Here is a 22,677-nt window from a genome sequence, read left to right as displayed (position 1 = left end):
ACCTCAGGGCGTCGTATGAGGTGAGTTATCACAGTGGTTCAGCAATTATTTGATGGTTGGAAGCTGCAGGGAACATGTGGCCTTGAGCTTCCTTTGGCTGTAAATATGCCAAAGTTTAATCTTCAATAAAAATACTTCAATCCTGTTGTCAGACCACTTGATTTGAAGTAGTGACTACATACCAGACACCATTTTAGCAGGTTATATGAGTAAATTGTTATGTCAGGAAAGAAACACGGAGTACTGTGCCAAAGTCAGAGCCCCCCTTCGTTTATTTAAACTCCAGTTAAAATGACTGTGAGTACAAGTTATTCATTTTCAGGAGATTTTTTTATATTCTGAAGAGACTGGATATAAGATAATCCTCTTACATAAGGAAGGGAAAATTAGTGAAAAACATGACTTTCAAAAACTGGAGTTAAAACAATTATTAAAAGACACAAAAATGGGATCTGATAACCGTGCAAGACCAGGAGCATCACCAAAACCAAGAGACAATCAGTCTCCACTCTTGCTTCACATCTCATGTTCATATTTTCAGCTAATGGGACTTGATGTTTTAAAAAAACAGTTTATTGGCTGGTTGCAAAGCAGAAATCTGATTACTGCCTGACTCATGTAGACCCAGAGTTTCCCCATTATCTGATTACTCAAGTGCTTGTAAACATGCTGACTGGATTACTGACAAAATCTGATTTTCTGCCGTTATCGGATTATTAAGTGCATGTAAACGCGCTCAGTGTTGGTGTGCTGACTAAAACCTCATCCTGCGCCATTTAGTCAAGAAGCTGTTTCTGAGAAAAGGAAATAGACAAAAAAGAACAAAGAAGCTGCTGGAGTTCTCGGAACAATGGACTGACCTCCCCAGAGTCCAGACTTCAACTTCACTGAATGTGTTTGGAATCACTTGGATCGTGAAAACGCAACCAACTACTAAGAACCGACTTTGAAGCTGTGAAAAAATATCCCTGCAGATTTCTTTGAGAAACTGAAGGCAAATCTTTTAAAAACAATGCAAGCTGGTAGAATGGAAGGCGAACAGTGGACAGAATAAATACAGACACATCTGATATTAAATTTGGTTGAGGCTTTTGTGTAAAATTCAGTAAAATGTACGTTTTCTGATTTTTTCCTGAGGCTGAAAAATGAATAAGTTGTACTTTCACCATTTTGACTGGAAATCAAATAAATGAATCTCATTTTTGCACACTACTACTGTAGTTCTCTCCAAATCCTGGACAAGATGACCTCTTTAATGACCCAAGACGTCACCAGGGCTGACCTGCAAATTTACACAGTAAACTAATCCTTTACTGTGCACAATATAGCTGAAATTCCATACTGCAATTATATTGCTAGATACTGCAACTGCGATATACAGAGGTGCTCATCCTGGTCCTGGAGATCTACCACCCTGGAGAGTTCAGATCCAACACACCTTTTTTGTTTGTTTTGTTTTGTTTGTGTGAATGTTTTGATGTTTCCCTGCTGACTGAGGAGTTTGCCATCATTCCATCGAGATCGTGGCCATGAGCGATTTTCCAACCGTGGCTCAGAGGCTTCTTGGATTGGCTATTTTGGTAATGCTACATCACAGCTCTGGTGCGGCCTGGACCAGCCGCTTGAGTGATGCTGTACTGTGGCTATGAGGCTGCCTGAACCGGGGACCTGATCGACGTGACATCGCAGATACGTGGCTGCTGGACTGGCTGCTTGGATGACGCTGCACTGCAGCTGTGGGCTGCCTGGACTGGTATTGTTTGGCTGCATGAGCAGCGCTACACCGTGGCTACGAGGCCTCTCGGGCCGGCTGCCTAAGCGTCGCTACATCGCAGCTACATTGCTGCCTGGGCTGACCTCCTGGGTGACGCTGCACTGCAGCTATGAGGCTGCCTGGAGGCTGCCTGGACCTGTCTGTGTGACGCACCATAGTCATGGAGTGACTTTCCCCCAGCTAAAGACTCCTTTTTGGACTAGATAAGTGACTCTATACTGTGGACACTGCAATCCCCCCTCGCCAGCTGTTGGAAATGTAGAGGTGTGTGTGTACTGTGTTGTTTTATTTATTGTTGATTATGTATTTTGTTATTTTTTTATCTTTTGTAAAGCGTACTTGGGTTTGAGAAAGGTGCTATATAAATTATTATTATTATTGTTATTATTACACCTGGCTCACATAGTCAGATGCCCCTGAAGGCCTTAATTACCTGGATCAGTGTGTTAGATTAAGGTTGGAGCTACTGGTAGATCTCCTGGACCAGGATTGGGCACCGCTGCCTTATAATACATTAAACTGCCCTGCTGAATCCTCAATGTGTCAGGATTAAATATCAAATTAATTTGTGTTCGATCACATTAACATCCTATATCATCAGACACTTACCTGGAACACATACGGTTTGTCTGATTGCTCAAACCACAGTAAAATATCAAATCTTTTCAGTCTCATTTGCATATTGCAGCTTTCTGTGATATGAGCACCACAAAGGCCAGTCTTATAATATAATTATATAACCATTAACAAACAAGATATCGTGCAGCTTTAGTAAATACCCTTACACTGTGGTTACTGAGAGGAGGGGATTGTACAGCCGCGTTCCATCTGGTGACTTTGCGCCGTGGGTCAACAGCTCCTGAATGGTCATCCAGCTGTCCAAGATCTTCTTGTTCCTCTTCTTCATCATCTTCCTGTGGCTGAGCTGAATGATATCATCTGCCCGTCTTTCGTGCTCGTTCGTGCTGACCGTGCGGCTCTGCTTTATTAACTCCCTGCGCTGGCGCTGCTCTTTGGCGCGTACGGCATGCTGCTTGCGCTCCTCCTTGCTCCAGTAGCGTCCCATCTTCAGCTCGCTTGCGGCGTCGTCGTCTGTGGTCATTCCACGGCGTTCCTCTCGGACGCGAAGGGCCCTCTCCCTCAGGAGCTGCTCCCTGGCGGGCCGCTTGGTGATGTAGCGTGTTCCGTCGCTTCGGATTTTCACCTTCCACTCCATTTTGGGCTTGGAGTCCGCGGAAGTGCTCTGGGGGGTCCGACACAGGCTGACCAAACTCACTTCGCTCTGGCCGTACTCCACAGCTGACTTCTGCTGGATTAGCTGCATGTAGCTCTGGTAGTGCTGGGCATGCGCTGGGATATGGGCGATCTGTCTGTATGGTGGAAGAGGAGGAGAACTCTTTGAGTGTCCTTTTCCCTGCTCCTTTTCCTTCCCCTGTTTGGTTGCCTCAGGCTCTGTTAGAGTAGAGAGACTCTTCTTTGGACTCGTCTCCTGAATAGGGGACAGCGTAAGCTTAGAGGCTTCTGTGATAGGCCTCTGTCGGTGTATGACGGCACCTCCGCCACCATTCTGCATAAACTTGGATAAATCAACGTCTGAAGGCAGCTCAAGAGCGAGAGACGAACTGCGACAGCTCTCTCCAGTGTTGTAGGCGCTAGAGCTGTCTATTTGCTCGAGTACCTCCGTAGTGATGCTGTACCGCTTCAGGCCTTCAACTGCGCTGGTTTTAATGGTGCAGCTCTCCTGGTCTCTAGAATCCCCACTTGGTTGCTGCCTTTGGATCTCCTGCTGCAACCTGTGCGACCGTATGATGCTCAGGCACTCCAGCTCAATGTTCCTCAGCTCCTCATTGAGCATCTGAATCTCTTGTTCTTCACAGTCCAAGTTAATCCTGTTCCCAAACGACCTGGCACTTTCTCCTAAAATCATCAAGGGACTGTTTTCGTTCGCCAGACATTTTAGCTCAAGCAGCTCACGGAAGCGTTCGCACTCAATTTCAGGTATGCTCGAGAACTCGCCGCCATCAGCAGAGAGGAATGACTCGCTGCCTGGAACGTCCAGGCTGTAGCTACACCTCTTGCCAGATCTTGGAAGAGTGTCAGAGGTGGAAGTGTGGTCATCTCCCAGGTTCTCCTGCTCTGAGCTCTCATCGTTGCGGGTGCTCTCGTCGGTACGACCCACACCACTATCTTTCTCGTGGGGGTTTGAGAGAACGGTAGCTGTGTCTGTAGTACCTCCGTCTTCTTCATGTCCTCTCTGGATGGATGAGAAAACTGTGAGTACAATGCATTAAAGGTAGCTATTATGACAATCGTACTGCTCTGTATATGACAATTTGGTAGAAAGGTTTTTAAGGAAAGCACGATATTTACTTTGTTACCCATATTTGAACTGTTAGAAATAGGGCTGGGTGATAAAACGATAACAATAATTATTGCGATATAACTTTCCTCGATAGAAATGTTCGATATAATAGACCATATTCTCGCACTTACATGTCCCACGTACACTACTCTGCTGTTGCCACAAGAGGGCACACTTAGGAGTTTTTCGACATGATTATAGTGGGAGGGCAAGGAGTTAAATGAGTCACCAAATATACTTTAGCGATGTCCGAAACGTGGAGTTATATATTCCCTGTTTGAGTGGAGCGATCGACGATCTGTTCTCCTGTGACCGAGTGTGAGTGAGGAGATAAGTGTAACTGAACTGTCCTACAGTGAACTCACCTCTTTCAGTACATCCTAACAGCTTCAGCAGCGTTAAATCACGTCTGCTCCTCACAACTAAAGCACTGTTACAGCGCTCAGTCATATTTTAGTATTAGTGCATTCACAAACAACAAAAGTGAAAGAAAGAAGTGGTTCATGCAAATTACAGCCTTGATTTAAACAAAAGTAAACTGAGGATGCTGTGAGGCATTGGAGAGTGAGAGAATGCTAGCTTCCCAGGCTAGCTGTTTTAGCAGCTGGCTAACTTGAAGCAGTGCTGTTGTTGTGTCACTCACACAGCACAGAGAACTGATGTTACTATAGATCAAACAAGACAAAAAAAGCAGTGATTTCAGTTTAAATGTACCTAAAAGGAGGACTCTGTTTGTCTGGTGTGAGAGAATCACACTGCAGTTAATGCTTTTACACAGCGAGCGTCAGATATACTGCGGTTCAGCCCTCAAACTACTATGACAGAACAGAGGAATCCAGACGTCTCCTAGCTGGTGTTTGAATGCTGTGCTGTTCTCTGACATTGATGTGGTAGGAGTGATGGCGGTAAGGCAGTGTGATCCCTCATTGACCTACCGAGCCAGCTAATGTTTGCTGTTCGTATTAAGCTGACATTGCTGATAAACTGAACAGTTTAGCGCTCGTCACCAGACAGCTAAAATAATGTTTTCTTTCTTAAATTATGACTATTACAAAAATTGCGGCCGTGCTTTTCCAGCTGGTAAAAACAGCTGACCAGACACTTTCTCCCACTGTCCACTGACAGATCAGTGAAATGTTCCACTGTTTGCCAAGTGTTTGTCCTGTTCTGACCATACAGAATACTTTAAAACAGCAAATTAACCACTTCAGGAGCAAAAAATCAGCCTTCAAATGTAAAAGAATTAACGATTTGATTTTTATCGTGATATGTATCGATATCGATATAAAAAGTTTTATCGTGATAACAATTTTGGCCATATCGCCCAGCCCTAGTTGGAATACAAGGACACTTGAGTGACACGTTGTAAGGGATGAGGAACTGAGTTCAACACACCCAATAAACCAAGATGTGACTGTAGACAGTTTTATTCAACAAAGAATGTCTTTTCTGTGCCAACTGGTGTCACGCTGTGACAGTGCTAATGTCTTATTCAAGGTATTTTCACATGCCATTTTCTCTCCCACAAGAAACGTGAATTTGGAAACTGCTGTTAGTAAAGAACAGAAGAAAAATCTTAATTCTAATGCTAAAAGGCACCTGTAGTACTTTGCCATTTGAAAGCAGATACCTGCTGTTTTGGCATACCTGGTGAAGCATGCTGGCAGTGAACTGCATCGCCTGGCAGTGCTGCTGCTCCAGCACGCCTATGTGTAAGTCATCAAGGAAACCGTGGCTGTCTTCCTCCAACCACTCATCATCCTGAACACACACAAAGGAAGCTAATATCACTCTGTGCTGTTAATCAGTGAAAGTAGGCAATGATCATCCTTTGGTCTCTCAGATCCTGTTACACCTGGTCTTTTCATGTGACCTGTTTCTAAACTGTATCCTGACAAGTTTTTAATGCATTTTGTGAAAAGACCACTCATTTTTCAGTGTCATAAAAAAGCAGGTGACTTATACGTATCAGAACGTTACACAGAAGCCATCAACCTGTAAGTATAACGGCACTTTAACTCCTCCATCCTTCTAATCTTCAAACCTCGCCTCCCAACAAATGGTTCACAAAGCTGTCCCTGTCATTATGTTTCCCTTCAAAGAGACACCTTTGCACATGTTCATCTTGGAGATACACCGGTCAGGCATAACATCATGACCACCTCCTTGTTTCTACGCTCATTGTCCATTTTATCAGCTCCACTTACTATATAGGTGCACTTTGTAGTTCTACAGTTACAGACTGTAGTCCATCTGTTTCTCTGATACTTTGTTAGCCCCCTTTTACCCTGTTCTTCAGTGGTCAGGACCCCCATGGACCCTCACAGAGCAGGTACTGTTTGGGTGGTGGATCATTCTCAGCACTGCAGTAACACTGACGTGGTGGTGGTGTGTTAGTGTGTGTTGTGCTGGTCTGAGTGGATCAGTCACAGCAGTGCTGCTAGAGTTTTTAAACACCTCAGTGTGGCTGCTGGACTGAGAATAGTCCACCAACCAAAAATATCCAGCCACCAGCGTCCTGTGGGCATCGTCCTGTGACCACTGATGAAGGACTAGAGGATGACCAACACAAACTGTGCAGCAGCAGATGAGCTATCGTCTCTGACTTTACATCTACAAGGTGGACTGACAAGGTAGGAGTGTCTAATAGAGTGGACAGTGAGTGGACACAGTGTTTAAAAACTCCAGCAGCACTGCTGTGTCTGATCCACTCAGACCAGCACAACACACGCTAACACACCACCACCACGTCAGTGTTACTGCAGTGCTGAGAATGATCCACCACCCAAATAGTACCTGCTCTGTGAGGGTCCATCAGCGAGCCCAGCAGTGAGGTTGCTGAACCCTCCTCTGCTGTCACTGCAGACTGGCAGGGTCGCCTACAGAGCAGCACTAGTAGCTGTTAATGAAGTGATGTTTTTTTTTTTTATTTGAGGGTCCCATTTCGTAGGGCAAGATTTCAACCACTACTCCTTGTAACTCAGTTCCAAGGGGTTAGGGTGACACTCGAAAACAAGGGGTAGAGGTAAAAAGAAGAAAAGGGATTGGGCTAAGAGTCCCTGGACAAGACTCCTAACAATACCTTCGCCCACCTGTGTAAAATGGTCAAACTGAAAGTCTCTCTGGATAAGAGCGTCTGCCAAATGCCGTAAATGTAAATGTACTGTATGAACACTTGCATGTTAACATGTGGTGAAATAAATCTTTTGAAGTGGTTCGACTGATTGCTAATCGGATTAAAATGTTTTTAACGCATCTCAGGTCTGTTTACACTTGCATTTTTATGTGCATAATCCCTATTCAGATAAGAAGTTGATCCTTGTGACTCGAGGCATGAAACGACCAGGTGTAAACAGGGTCTCAGTGTGGTTAAATGCAGTAGAACACAAACCTGGACTTCAGGTCGAGCCAGTAGGAGGCGTACATTCCTCATATTTCCCTTTGACAGCACAGCCAAGGCTTCCTCATGGTTCTGTATCTCTACTCCATTGATCTTGAAACCAGAAGCAATGTGCAATATGAGTTCTGCCAAGAACATCTTCCATAATAACCGACAAAAAGTCAGCAAACTGGGGAAAAATGATACCTGAATAATTCGGTCACCTTCTCTCACCCTGCCATCCTTCGCTGCAATGCTCTTTGGATCAATCTAAGGGAAACAGTGTTTTAGGTGATTGATGTTCAGATGATTAGAAAACTTCAGGATTCATTCAAATAGAATAAGAAAGTCCATTTTCGATTCTCACCTCACTCACATAAATACCAGTCTCCTCTTCATCGTCAGTCTTGTAGCATAACGTCAGGCCGAGCTTGTCCTGAGCGGTCACTCTCTGCAGATGCACCTCCTGAAGACAAGGCAAAGAATTTGTCCTTTAACTGAACTTTTCTTTAATGATCTTACTTTTAACTCCGAGACGGATGGAGTTCGGTTGCTCTCTTATTAGGCGGCAGAGGAACATGTTTGGGTGCTCATGCTTAAGAAGTACCTCATACTCAAGATCTTCTCTTGCAGGGTCTTTTGGTGTGTCCTCAAAGAAGCCACTGGGGTATAGTGACCCATAGCCAGCTACCTCACTTCTGCAATCAGAAATTCAGATATTAATACAGAACTGCACAATGTTTCAGGCCAAAGCTCTATAGCAGAGGTCACTAATAGGCGGACCGCGGTCCGAGTCCGGATCCAGACGCTGTCCTATGCGGACCTGGACCTCTACCCGATAAACTATGGAGAATTATTTCATTTTGACGGGGTGGTCTATTTTAAATGCCATAGCTTTTCTAGCCTTTACGGTACCGATTTAGCGGCCCGGGAGACTCACAGACCAATCGCATGCGTTGTAAATGTCATGTGATGCTACTCAGCCAATCAGATCTGTGCATTACGATGAGCACTGAGACTCGAGTGAGTGACGCACACACAGGGGAGGGACGAGGCGAGAAACAGCAGTCAGAGAAGAAAGTGAGTCAGAGGGAAGTTATTTCACATTGTTTGCTCTAAAAAGAGAAAACTGACAGTAAATATTGTTGAAATATGACTGAACTGTACTTTATTTGATTTGATATTCAGTTGTTGACTGTATAAGATGTTGATATACCTACTAGGCTACTTCAGTAAACAGTATATGGCACTGAGTCATGATGCAAGTTAGACATGATGTTCTGGACCTTCGCTTGAGGCCTTACTGAATTTTAATTCTATAGTATCACTACCTAATCCTACAGATGGTGTTTCACTGAGTGCTCTAGTATCATTATGAATCAGGGTTGACATCAAGCCCCCCCTGTTTATTAACAATGCATTTTTGTGATCAACTTTTTATCGCATTTCTCAAAATGTGGAGGGGGTGCAGATGGGCTAGACGGTAACATATCGCTGCTATCAGAAGGAAACCTTGTATCTCCATTTTTGTCATTTTTCAGTTTTTGACCTAATTTGAAAATGCCTGTTGTCCTTCACATTGTCTGTAAATTTTGTGATGAATGGACCAAAAGAAACAACCCAAAATGACTTGGAAAAAATTCTGGTTCCATTGACTTACATTAAAAGTAAAGTAGGTTTTTTCCTTCTCCTGTAAAGTTACCATTTTGGAGATACAAGGTTTTCTCCCAACAACAGTGATATAGTGTTAGGAGCACACGCAGATCAAAGGCGCAGAAAAGAATTAATGCCAAACAAAAGTTCTTGGATTGAATCATTTAAATTCTCCTGGTTACCAGCAGTTAACCGCTGTAAGACTTTCCACACAAACTATGTTTTGGAAACTAGATATCCAGACATCTTCATGGGTCCCTGACTTTCATCTCTGAGAGAGAGGAGAAAATCAAGCTGCTTCAGATCTCAAAACATCCACAGGTGTTTCTGTCCATCCTTCCACTGTGAAGGTCAGAAAATACATTCTTTCTTTACACCTTCCTTCCTTCCTTTATGTCTGCCTTCCTTCCTTTACGTCTGCCTTCCTTCCTTTATGCCTGCCTTCCTTCCTTTACGCCTGCCTTCCTTCCTTTACGTCTGCCTTCCTTCCTTTATGCCTGCCTTCCTTCCTTTACGTCTGCCTTCCTTCCCTTATGCCTGCCTTCCTTCCTTTACATCTGCCTTCCTTCCTTCCTTTCTTTACGTCTGCCTTCCTTCCTTTACGTCTGCCTTCCTTCATTTATGCCTGCCTTCCTTCCTTTACGTCTGCCTTCCTTCCTTTATGCCTGCCTTCCTTCCTTCCTTTATGCCTGCCTTCCTTCCTTTATGCCTGCCTTCCTTCCTTTACGTCTGCCTTCCTTCCTTCCTTTCTTCCTTCCTTTACGTCTTCCTTCCTTTACGCCTGCCTTCCTTCCTTTATGCCTGCCTTCCTTCCTTCCTTTACGCCTGCCTTCCTTCCTTTATGCCTGCCTTCCTTCCTTTACGTCTGCCTTCCTTCCTTCCTTCCTTCCTTTACGCCTGCCTTCCTTCCTTTACGCCTGCCTTCCTTCCTTTACGTCTACCTTCCTTCCTTCCTTTCTTCCTTCCTTTACGTCTGTCAAAAAGCTGCTCCTGAGAAAAGGAAAACTAGAACACAAAAATGGAGGTGGGTGATGTGGATTACGATTTAATGGACTGATGACTCTAAAATTGTAATTGAGATTCTGGATTATGAGAAGACTGAACTTCGGAGGTGTAGAAACATGTTTTGAAAACCAGATATCCAGAACTTTGTAAGTGAAAGCTGTCATCCTGCACTGAGTGAGGCAAAACTGAAGGTCTGAATCAGTGAGTGTGTTTACATGCACTCAATAATCCGATAACTGCAGAAAATCAGATTTTGTCAGTAATCCGATCAACACGTTTACATGCACTTGAATAATCAGATAATGGAGAAACTCCAAGTCTACATGAGTCAGACAGTAATCAGATTTCTGCTTTGGAACCATCCAATAAACTCACAGAAGACGTGACGTAAACTTAACGTAAAACTCCTTTATTTCGTGTTTGGTTTCAGCGCCACTTCAACAGTGTTTTGCTGCGTCTCGCGACATCCACCGTCTGATCTCGCACATGCGCAGACTGAGAAATCCGAAAGAAATCAGAGTAAGAGTTCACATGCACTGAGAAATCTGATTACTGAGCTAAAATCCAGCCTCTTTATCAGATTTCTAGATCGGAGTATGGTGTTTACATTTGAATAATTGGATAACTGCAGAAATCCAATTATGATCGGATTACTGAGTGCACGTATACGCACTCATTAACGGAAGTAATTGAGGCGATAATGATAATCTGGATAAAATGTGTACTATAGTGGTGCATAAACCCATAAAAACTAATGTAACAGATCATTTCTTAGTTTACTTGTTTCTTTTATGCTTCAACCAGCATTTGTAGAAACGAGGAAAACTTCAAACAGGCTCCAATCAAATAACGACACTTGAAAGTGAGACAGCAAAGAAGCTTTGTCTGTCTGTCTAAATCCAGCTGAGAGAGCTGAATCAAACGATGGAAGTTACTGTCCTACTTCAAACTGATCGTCTGATTAGTCCAAAATATCAGACTCATGCATACTAATACGACCCAGTTAGGGGAGAGCACGACGTCTCACCCCATGCAGTCTAATGCCAAGACATGTCATGAATATTTTACATCACACCTAATGAAGCTAAAAAGCTGTACAATAAAGTCACAGACATTCCTTTTAACTTCAAGTGCATACAGAGAATCAGTAATCAGACAGCAGCACAATCTGTGTTGTTTTGGCTTTTTGGTAAATTAGTTTTAAAATGAAAGAACTGTCATGAATTTAGAGTGTAGAGAGCAGCTTTAATTCAAGGGTATGTGATACTCAGCAATTCATGGGTCTTTTTATGCCCAGTTCTCCATTTTAGGGAGCCAAAAAAATGATAGCTGCCTGTTTGCTTGTTTCTTGGCCAGCTGTGTGTCGCTGCATCAATAGTTCACGCATCAGAGATCCAACAGAAAGGTCTACAGTAGATTTACATGTGGCACTTACATCGTCTGTTTTTGTTGTCTCTTAATTAGAGCCCGGCGGTTAAATCGGAGTGCCGATATTATTGGCCGATATGAGCTAATTGTAGATAAAATGGTATCAGTGTTTATAACAACTGATGAATGACAGCTAAAAAAGAAATAGAGAGGCGGGAGGCGTCCTTCAACCATGCCGTGAGTGTTGTTTGTCCATCAGAGGACGTCCTGCAACTCCCCTGTTGGCAACACACGTATGTGGAATGCCACAAATTACAATGATCAGCAGAGTCCAGCAGAGCACTTCCTGACGGAGACAGTCTGCGCTCATGGTTTAAACTGATGTGTGTCTCGTGAAATACATTACTAATGATGGCAGCGTTTTAGGGCCGCTGTTAATAAAAATAAAAATAGTAGACTTTGAGAATAAAGTCGTAATATTTCGAGAAAAATAGTCGTAATATTTCTTCATGCCCTCTTTGAATGGGGGGAGATGTAGCCCCCGATAGCCGTGTAGACGACCCTGCCTGAGATTCTCCTTCAACACAGACAGACAGTTTCCTCCGAGTCCGTCGGGCTCTTTATTCTAGAGAAACACAGTTTCCTGCTCAGCCGTTTCAGCCGGTTCTTATACTAATAACAGGCTGGTGCTGATGTGCAGGAGAGACAGGGAGACTGAGTGTTTCTTTATGGGTGAATCCATATGAAAGTAGAACTCCACCAACTCACCGCCCCTCATTTAACACGAGGAGGTGCTGCCTTCACTTTGCAAAGCCTTTGGCCACAATATTGAGACCTTTCCTGGGATTAATGCCACTTTAATGTCGTAATTCTACGGATTTTTTCTCGAAATGTTACGACTTTTTTCTCGAAATATTACAACTTTATCCTCAAAATATTATGACTTTATTCTCTAAATATTACAACTTTATCCTCAAAATATTACGACTTTATTCTCTAAATATTACAACTTTATCCTCAAAATATTACGACTTTATTCTCGAAATATTACAACTTTATCCTCAAAATATTACGACTTTATTCTCAAAATATTACGACTTCATTCTCAAAATATTACGACTTTATCCTCAAAATATTACAACTTTTTTCTCAAAATATTACGACTTTATTCTCAAAAATTACGACTTTTTTCTCAAAATATTGCGACTTTTTTCTCAAAATATTATGACTTTATTCTCGAAATATTGCGACTTTATTCTCAAAATATTACGACTTTATTCTCGAAATGTTACGACTTTATTCTCAAAATGTGACTTTATCCTCAAAATATTACGACTTTTTTCTCTAAGTCTACTATTTTTATTAACAGTGGCCCTAAAACGTCGTCGTACTTTCCTCCTGTGTCGTAAAAAGGTTCATTACTCAAAGCTTCATGACACAGTGCACAGTACTAATCTTGTGGCCAAACCCACAAAGTGCTTAGACACTTTAATAAGTACATAAGTAGGACCAGACAAGAAGTAACATTTATTTGCAATGTTGACATTTATGTTCGTGTTTTTGTTTGTGTTTTAAGGTCAATATGAGTTTCATATCACTTGTTGGCTCCTCTTATCTCAAAAATCAGTACACAATTCAGCTCTTTCAGTTGACTGATTCCACCCTGTGGCACACAGTCACACTTACAAAACACTTCCCTGAGAAATGGAGGTGACTTACTCTGTACGCAGGTATCTGTATTTGTCCATCACGGCCGTGCATGAAGGTGTTGTACAAGAGGTTAAACTGGCCGTCGCCTTTATGTGCTCCAGAGTTATATCTGTCTGCGTACTGCTGTCCACCCCTCTGGCACCTGACGGTGGAGTGACGGAAGCCTTACTGGGGGCAACCCTGCGCAGAATTTCAATCTCAACAGGGTCTCTGGCCATCAGGAAAGCCTCCACTGCTTCATCATGTGTGGCCAAAGAGAGTTCCCTTCCATTTGCCTTCGCACATGGAGACAGAGGGTAGGGGTGGGGGGGCAGACAGACAGACAGAGATTCAAAAAACAAGTATTTTGTTAGAATGACACTCATTTTGACATCTGACATATGACATTTTCAAATAAAAAGCTCAATTCAGTTGTGACCAAATTACGGCTTGTATTAAGAGACCTACTGACTCGGACATTGGACTAAAATCTACTGCTCTGAGTGACTTTATGCCTTGATTATGTTCGTTTTACTAAAAGAGATCATTAAACGTTCCATGTTGTCACTACCAATACAAGCATAATGCTACTGAAACTCTACCTCAAGTTTCGGTAGTGACTGTTTCAGTAAAGACAATTTTGACCATAACTCAAAAACCCCAGCCAGTACAAGACTAACAAACAGTTGTACACACAAAATATCACAATATTTTTCATTAGGACACAAAAAAGGTTTAGTTTATTCATTTCAGTAGTGACAATTCTTAATGTTACACACTGATTGTCAGACGTTGGGCTTTGGGACACATTTACTTCAGAACAATGGGATCTAACTGCTCACCATGTGGCCATGAGGGACAGGGATGCAGCCTCACTTCCTGCTCTGAAAGGTGATGGCTAAAATAAGGCCCCAGTTATGGACTAAAAGTTTTTTAAATAAAACTTATCATATCCTCCTGAGACCCAGAAAAATTAAAGTTTGAGAATTTCAGTAATTCTAGGATGAAAGGAGTCTATTGGCTGAAAAAAAAAAAATTCAAAACACTTTTTATTTATTTTTTACGTAATTATGTTGATGTCATATTTCTTGTTTCCTATACTGACTGCATCAGACCAAAGTCCCGATCATCAATGTACTGATCAAAGTAACTCCAGGACACCCAGTCAGTTCAGCTTTGGGTGTCATTTAGCAGCAAACTGTTCCACGGTAGGGATGAACCGTAGGTATAAATGGAGACGGAAGAGAATTAATTTATTTTTCATGTTTTCATTTTTAAGTGTACAGTTGTGTAAAAGGACTAATAAATTCTAATAAATTAGGAAATTAAATAAAGCTCAGGTCCTGAGCTTAAATGCCTGCATACACTTATTCTAGTTGTTCATTTAGCAGTAAGAGTAAAATTTAAAATACTGGCAGTACAAAAAAATTAGGACCAAAAAGAACCAAAAATTAGATCCAGTAATACCACAGTAATGTATTTAACTGTTAAGCTTACGTGTTATTGCTTCTAACCCAAACTGGATCAGGAGGGGGGAACATCCTTTACTTTTCTCTGCCTCAGTCAATTTCCTATCACCTGTGATACCATGAATTTCATCTAAAAACACATTTAGTTCCAGTGTCAACACAGAGGACATCAAAAAACGTATACTGTTAGACGGTTAAACTTTTATGCATATCAATAAAAATTGCTTTGAAAATGAGCTCAAACATTTTTCTACCTAAAACAGATCAACTATGGGCTTTAAGATAAGATAATCCTTTATTAATCCCACAATGGGGAAATTCTCAGTGTTACAGCAGCAAAGGGAGAGCAAGACACTCAATAAAAGAGTAACAAGAACAGAATAAACAAGCAATTTATTAACCTTATTAATTACTGAACAAGGATTTACTGTTTGTTACTTGTTACTTTACAGACAAAATATCGCTGCTGTTGGAAAAAAACCTTCTATCTCCAAAATGGTAACTTTACAGGAGAATTAAAAAACCTACTTTACTTTTAATGTAAGTCAATGGAACCAGAATTTTTGCCAAGTCATTTTGATCCGTTTCTTTTGGTCCATTCATCATGAAATTTACAGACGATGTAAAGGGCGACAGGCATTTTCAAATTATGTCAAAAAGTGAAAAATGTCAAAAATGGGGTTTTCTTCCGACAGCAGCGATATTTATATATAGTACTAAAAGTGAAAAATAAGATATAAATATAAACTCTATCCTTCAAGAAAATTAATGGAAAGGATTTTAAATAAATAAAAGCTAAAATATTTACACTGTAAGGATATTTTACCTGAATTTCACAGAGTTTTGCACAAGTTACTGGTTTATGTTACACGTGTGATGGTGAGGAGTTACAATATAAACATTATAAGTAGAAAAAGCAAAAAATCTTTACATTATAGAGTTATTTTAAAATATTGCACATGGAGTTTAGTTAATATTGCACACAGGAAATGGTGATGAATTCACAGTGTATGTTCTGTAGGTGTGTGAGGTCTAATGGGGGGTGGAGGAGGTTCTACTGGGACCATTGCTGGTTGTCTAGTCTAACAGCAGCAGGAAGGACCTGCGATGGCCTCCTTGGGGTGAAGCAGCCGGTCACTGAAGGAGCTGCCAGGTGCTGTCAGAGTCTCAGTCATGGGGTGGGAGCTGTTCTCCAGCATGGATGCTAGTCTGGCTAACACCCTCCTGTCTCCCACCGCCTGCCCTGGGTCTAGGGGGCTTCCCAGGACAGAGCTGGCCCTCTTACTGAGTCTGTCAAGTCTCTTCCTGTCCGCAGTTGAGATGCTGCTGCCCCAGCAGACCACTCCATAAAAAACGGCTGATGCCACAACTGTGTTAAAACATCATAAATGCTTATTTTTCAACTACTTACTTCTCTTGCACCCACAAAGTGTGGTTGCTGAGATGGCGGCTGTTTTGAAAAGACAGAACTCCTGCTGCGAATGACACACCCAACAAATCATATATCATTGGAAAGACCAGGACGTCTCTACAAGGCACACCAGGTTTCAGCACTGAAGCTTATATGGTTTTTGAGATATCCTTTTGGGACTCATGCCCCCCTCAGAGAACAAAAATGAATCACCAGGTCTCACGAGGACAAAACTTCACTTTAAAAGAAATTTTTAAAAAGATCTTTTAAAAAACAACAGTGAAAAAATACAAAAAACCCTTTAAGTATTAGAGTTTGGGACAGCCACCTCCCAATAGAAAGTACACCATTAATGATGATTCAATAAAACCTCGTATCTCCATTTTTGACTTTTTTTTTAGTTTTTGACAAAATTTGAAAATACCTGTTGTCCTTTACATTGTCTATAAATTTCATGATGAATGGACTAAAAGAAACGACCCAAAATGACTTTGAAAAAAGTCTGGTTCCATTGACTTACATTAAAAGTGGGGCAGGTTTTTTCCTTCTCCTGTAAAGTTACCATTTTGGAGATGCGAGATACGATATCTTTATTAATGCCTTAGGTCTAAACTGACCGTCACATAATCCTTGTAAATATCGAAGGTCTTAAAAGTCAATTTTGAATATTTTTTTATCGGTGGGACCACAGTACGAACTAATTCGCTAGAATGGTCGATAGGCTAAACTAAAGGCTTAATGCTTGTAAGAGATCAAGAGGACGACCGATTAGCTTGGCTGAAGTTACAGCTAGTTGGCTGGACTGTATTTCAGCCTAATCGACATATCATTTAACAGAAGCTACGTCACTCTTAGTCAAGCAAGTACACGAGTTTGTGCTTGACTTGGCATTAATCAGGCATGTAAAAGCCTTTGAATGCAGCACTGAGAGATGGATTCCTGCCAGTTAAGGCTAATGGGAAAAGATCTTACTTATCAATTTACTGTGAAACTCAAAACCCAAACGTAATGTCCTCAGGGACCGAGCAGTTCAATCGGCTGCCTGTTTTGGCAGATTCACACAGTAATAACACACAGAAACCCAGTTAGTTCAGGGTGAGCTAACAACCTGCTTCAGATTCACTCATCACCTCTAAGCCAGAGAAACGCTCAGACGTAGAGCCGTTTTCAGACAATAAACAGTTACAGTTCTGTACTATTTGCTCTAAATTTTATATTATGGTCAACAGCAGTTAGTGAAAGTGAATGATGTGGTATGCTGCCAATTGGAAGACACACGAGGTCAAACTGAGGTTAGATTCCAGTGGCAGCCACTTATACAAGGGTTGTTGGTAAATTAGTGTCTGCTGTAACGAGCTAAAGCTTATAAACAAACAAACAAACAAACACACCAAGTATTTTGTGTGGGTCACAAACATTACCTCTCTTTCACAGTTGTGTGTGACCCTATCATGACCCCGTCAAATGTATACAGTCTCTCAAATTCCTACATCATACTGGCAGAGTGCTGACCGAAGTATATTGGAAAGTGTAGCCTTAAGCAGGGTTGGGAGGTAAATTACGTACTAGAATAATCTAATCTCATTAGTTACTATTACTTTCGGATTACCTCTCTTTTTAATCTCACACAATTAAAAAAAAATCAACAAGACAACAAGGTAAATAGGAAAACTGCATTGTATGTGTGCAACATGTACATCCGTTTGAAAAAGTCATGAAATATTATGGTGGAGTAAACTGGTTTTCAGATAAGGTGTGTAACTTGTAATAAAAAACATTAAAACGATCGGAGAAGGTGTGGACATCAGCAGGGCACATAAGAAGGTAGGGCAGAGGGTGGGACATAAGCAGCTGATACTGTCACACAACAGTCACTGTATCCTACATTTAGCAAAATGGCCAAATCGAAGTGGAGTAAAATATGGAAATATTTCAAACATATGGGTGACAGAAACAAAAAATATTTGTGTTCCTAGCATTTACAGATATATTACAATTGAAAAACATGTTAGGGTTACAATTTATTTATATTTTACAATAAAACAATAAGTTATTTTAACAATTACACCTTCTTGAGCCTCAATTTAGCAATATTGGTTTTTAAATCCATCATCTAGAATTCCAAGCACCACAGAAGAGCTCGTCCTCACAGTCATGTGTGAAGGCTGAGGCCATATTTTGAAGGAAAAAACATTTTTCTGCAATTTTAACTACAGTAATCTATACATGACTATGAAATATATGATTTAAATGACATAAAGAAATCAATGCCAAATAAATATTATAAAATATATAATGAAGGTCTGCGATGGACTGGCGACCTGTCCAGGGTGTATCCTGCCTTCTGCCCAATGACAGCTGGGATAGGCTCCAGCACCCCACCGCGACCCAGAAGGATAAGCGGTTTAGATGATGTATGTATATGTATTTATGTAATATAATGAAAGTTGTTGTCCCCAGGAGTCGTGTCACCGGTGTTACTGAGCAACAAAAAATCTTATTTTGAAATAAAAGTCACACTGATGACATCACTCGACTTCCTTTTACCTGTTTTCTGAGGATCTATGAAGAAAAGCACATGGTGAGTCCACTGTGTCTTTCAGTTATCAGAGATTTTCTCATTTAGCTCATGATTTCATATGAAGCTTTTAGCTGAAGTCTCTGGTGTGACCGACTTTATTCTGAGGTAACTGTGAAAAAATAGAATACAAACGGATTAAATTCCATATTTTAGTGGATATTCCATGATTGACAACATGTGGTTTGATGTTCTGTAGCAGCCATTCAGTAAAATGCATTGTTCATTAAAAATGTCTCTGGTGTTCCTTTATTATGTGCAACACCGAAGAGGATCAGTAACACCAGTGACTCCTATGGAGAGATAAAGAGTGGACGTTTATGTAGAATGACCCATATATAGTTTACGGCCCTTCGAGGCCTTCAGATAGACACAGCCAGGCTAGCAGATTATCCCTTAGATTAACAGTTCTAAACACAATCAGGAACTGACAGTGTAGTCAACTAAAGAGGTTTTTCCAATGGGTGGGAACAATTTAGTAAGAAAAACATCCTTCTAGGCTTTTTGGAAGTCACTGACTGCTGTAGCCTGAGCAGTGTGCTTCAGTCAGATGTCAGAAATGGAAAACTGCAGCAGCAGATCTACACCAGAAATCGACTGAAAATCTTGACTCTCCATTTTTGATGTTTTTCAGTTTTTGACATGGTTCAAAAATGGCTGTGTAAATTTAATGATGAATGGACCAAAAGAAACGGCCCAAAATGACTTGGAAAAAAATCTGGTTCCATTGACTTACATTAAAAGTAAAGTAAGTTTTTTACTTCTCCTGTTACCATTTGGGACATATGAGGTTTTGCTCTGATAGCAGTGATATGTTATTATCTCTGTTAAAAGCTACATATAAAACAGAATATTTTTTAGAAGCATCAAATGTGATATGTATCACTGTAAACCTATTGCAGGGCTCGGCAACATGCGGCTCTTTTACTGCCCTGTTGTGGCTCCACAGCTGAATCAGATTAGTAGGTAATAATAAAATAATCCTCCTTTACAGTAAAATAAAGCTCTGCTGATCGTTCAACACAGTTTAACAATAAATGGTCTTAAACTCTGGAGTTAATGTAGAACTGCTGATTCACCCTTTAACCCTGAAGATCAGCGCAGACTGCTGGTCACCATAGCAACACAGACAACAATCTCGCCTAGCTAGTAGCTAACGAAACGGCAAAGAGAGAGATTTAAGACCAACATCGCTAGTTTGGAGACGAATGGACTGATTTGTGTTTATAATCACTCCAGCTGGTTTCCTGATACGTTTAATCTGCAGTGAGAAACTGACAAACACTAAAAAGTCGTGAAACTAAAGTCGCTTCTCATTCGCGGCTTCTTGTTCGCATTTTCCCGTTCAACCTTAAATGGTGCAGCAGTTACATTCTGGCACCTCAGGCACCATTTAAGGTGGAACGGGAAAATTCAAACAAGAAGCTGGCGAAGGAGAAGCAACTTCAGCCTCGTACAGAGTCGAACGCTGAGAGACATTTTACAAGAAACTGTTCTACTTTTGTGGAAAAGTTTCCTGCCAGAGATGCGAGAAAAGCAGCTATAGCTGAGCTGAAGCTTAAAGCAGAGCAAAGTGAGTCTGCATTTTAGTTTATATTATATTTTTTAGCCTATAAAAGCACATCAGCACAGACTGAGACACATTTACAGACAAGAAGGTAAAATGGACATAAAATGTTGTGGCTCCCAAGGTGGTTTGATTTTGTTGGAAGGGCAAAATGGCTTTTCTTATCAGTTGGGTTGCGACCCCTGGCCTAGTGCTAACACACTACTAGAATCTCATAGGGCAGACATTAGCATTAGCATTAGCATAACGTAGAGAGGGTTTTCTTCCTCATTTTTGATCAAGATTTTTCATTTATAGCCCAAAGGCCACACTAACACTTTCAGCTGCCACCACCATGAAAAGTGCTATATAAATAAAAAATATATTATTATTGTTATTATTATTATTATTATCATTATTATTATCATTATTATTATTACCAAAGTCTGGTTTTAAGTATAATTACTATGGGAGTCAAAACAAGTAAAGATCACTAAACAACCACACAGTGGCACAGATTAGATAAGGAAGCGATCAGGGCCTACAAACCAACATTAAATATTCAGAAAGTATTAAATATTCAGCAATTTACCTAATAGATCTTCTGCAACACTCTCTAGGGCTCGTCTGAGCTTTGTACAGCACAAATACAGCAGCACATGATGGCAAAACATTTGGAAATATTACAGCAACTATACACTGTCCACTCAAAGGACAGGATGATTCCATGCTTACTGAAACGTGTCTATGTGCAACTTAACCCTTCCATTAAACTCAAATGCAGTTTTCTTTCTGTTCTTTTTCCCCACCTGACTGTGCGATTTTCACCAAATCAAAAGGTTCCTACTCTTTTCTGACTCAAGTGGTATAAACTCTTACAAGAAAACAATCCATTTTTACAAATTAAGGCTCGCAGGTTTTACGAATGGACACACAGCCACACACAGCTAGACACACACATACACACAAACCTGAGCGCCTTGTTGTTGTTTGTTATTCTTCTTCAGTACTGGTGTGTGAGAATATATGGCCAGTCAGTGAGCTGCATCTGCTGGCCACTTCTGCAGCATCACCAGTCTGTGACAGAATCTGGCAAGTCATGACAATTACAGGCTATTCCTTAAGGTCTCTGGACAGGATCTCTCCAAGGAGGCCTTTCATGTATCCCCTTCATGTCTGGACTTCATATAACAGCAGTGGCCAGTGAGCATTAATGTTACATGTAATGTCAGCCACAAAGTCTGAGTCTACTGCCCACTTCAGGTTCCTGAATGGTTCTTGGCTATCACTATTAGTTACCTGAACTGTTGATGGAACTGACTGTCAAAACTAGTGCTGGGCGATATGACCTCAAATCAATATCACGATTAATTGAAGGTTTTACCTCGATTACGATTAATGAAGGATTATTTTGTTTTTTGTTTATTTTGCCCTCATAGTTCACTGATAGTGTTTGTACTGTAATTTGTTTTGCATATCTTAATGTAAATCGTCTCAACAGCCAGATCGGAATTCACGCAGCTTTTACGTCAATCCAACTCAACATTTGTCATAATTTTGCGCTGCTGAGACTCATAAACATGAACACACAGAGTGGGAAAAGGATTAACAGAAAAAAAAAAAATCGAAATAGCCGACATGGACAAGATTACGTCGGTTTCGATTACTTTTCGATTAATCGCCCAGCCCTAGTCAAAACTGCCAGTAATTCCAAAATCCAGAAGCAGAACCTGGACTCAAGGTCCAAATTTGAAGATCTCTGTATGGCACCGATCCAAAGAACCCTATTTTTAACTGTGTAGTCAGCAATAATAAACAACTACAGATGTTTTGCAGTATTATCAACTTGTCATCAAATCAAAAACAATCAGAACGCTTCTTATCATCAAACCCTTGCACAATTTAGGCCTTTTAGGTCCTTTAACTGCTGCCCTCATTATGTGCTTATTAATTAATTCAACATATACAAATAAAATCATTCGCCTCATAGGCTGCTGTGGAAAAATTATTTCTAAATCACCAGTGAAAGTATATTGCATGCTACTGTGATTGTTTAATGCCAGTATAAGCAAAGCATTTTCAAATTCACTGAGCAATTAGAGTTCAGAACTAAATTTATTTTTTAAGTGCTGATATTTGCTAGTGCTTATCTGCTGCTGACAGCCATATTGTGAATCCTTTGCTCCAGGGCTTTATCTCAGCAGTGTGTTTAATGTCTTGCCTTGTTTGCTTCGGTGCTCTATTACCCTAATGAGGATCTCTACTTGTGAGTCATATATCACTGGACAAAATCCCAGAGGCTGAACTACAGTTTGCTGTAGTGTTTGCATGCAATGATAAGAGCCAGGCCATCTTAAACAAACATTCTTGTGAAATGTACAAGGAGTTTGTGGTGCTCAAGCTAGACAAAGCAAGACAGGACAGTGGGCTTTGGGTTCTTAAA

At 41.0% G+C, this 22,677-nt stretch overlaps 1 protein-coding gene across 1 annotated transcript in view; it reads right to left on the bottom strand.

The window, feature by feature from the left end:
• Positions 1–2,545: 2,545 nt before the first annotated feature.
• Positions 2,546–22,677, bottom strand: part of pdzrn3a (PDZ domain containing RING finger 3a) — a 49,763-nt gene continuing 29,631 nt past the window's right edge. Inside the window, exons 4-10 of the mRNA XM_036591490.1 lie at positions 13,261–13,526; positions 8,123–8,213; positions 7,883–7,981; positions 7,723–7,785; positions 7,528–7,629; positions 5,784–5,897; positions 2,546–4,028 (exon numbers count right to left, since the gene is read on the bottom strand). Of these exons, the coding sequence (XP_036447383.1) occupies positions 2,556–4,028; positions 5,784–5,897; positions 7,528–7,629; positions 7,723–7,785; positions 7,883–7,981; positions 8,123–8,213; positions 13,261–13,526 (2,208 nt within the window). The 3' untranslated portion in view covers positions 2,546–2,555. The remainder of the gene's footprint in view (positions 4,029–5,783; positions 5,898–7,527; positions 7,630–7,722; positions 7,786–7,882; positions 7,982–8,122; positions 8,214–13,260; positions 13,527–22,677) is intronic.

This window comes from Colossoma macropomum, unplaced genomic scaffold, assembly GCF_904425465.1.
Source record: "Colossoma macropomum unplaced genomic scaffold, Colossoma_macropomum, whole genome shotgun sequence".
In the NCBI taxonomy this organism is placed as follows: domain Eukaryota; kingdom Metazoa; phylum Chordata; class Actinopteri; order Characiformes; family Serrasalmidae; genus Colossoma; species Colossoma macropomum.
This window is presented reverse-complemented; position numbering and strand designations above follow the sequence as displayed.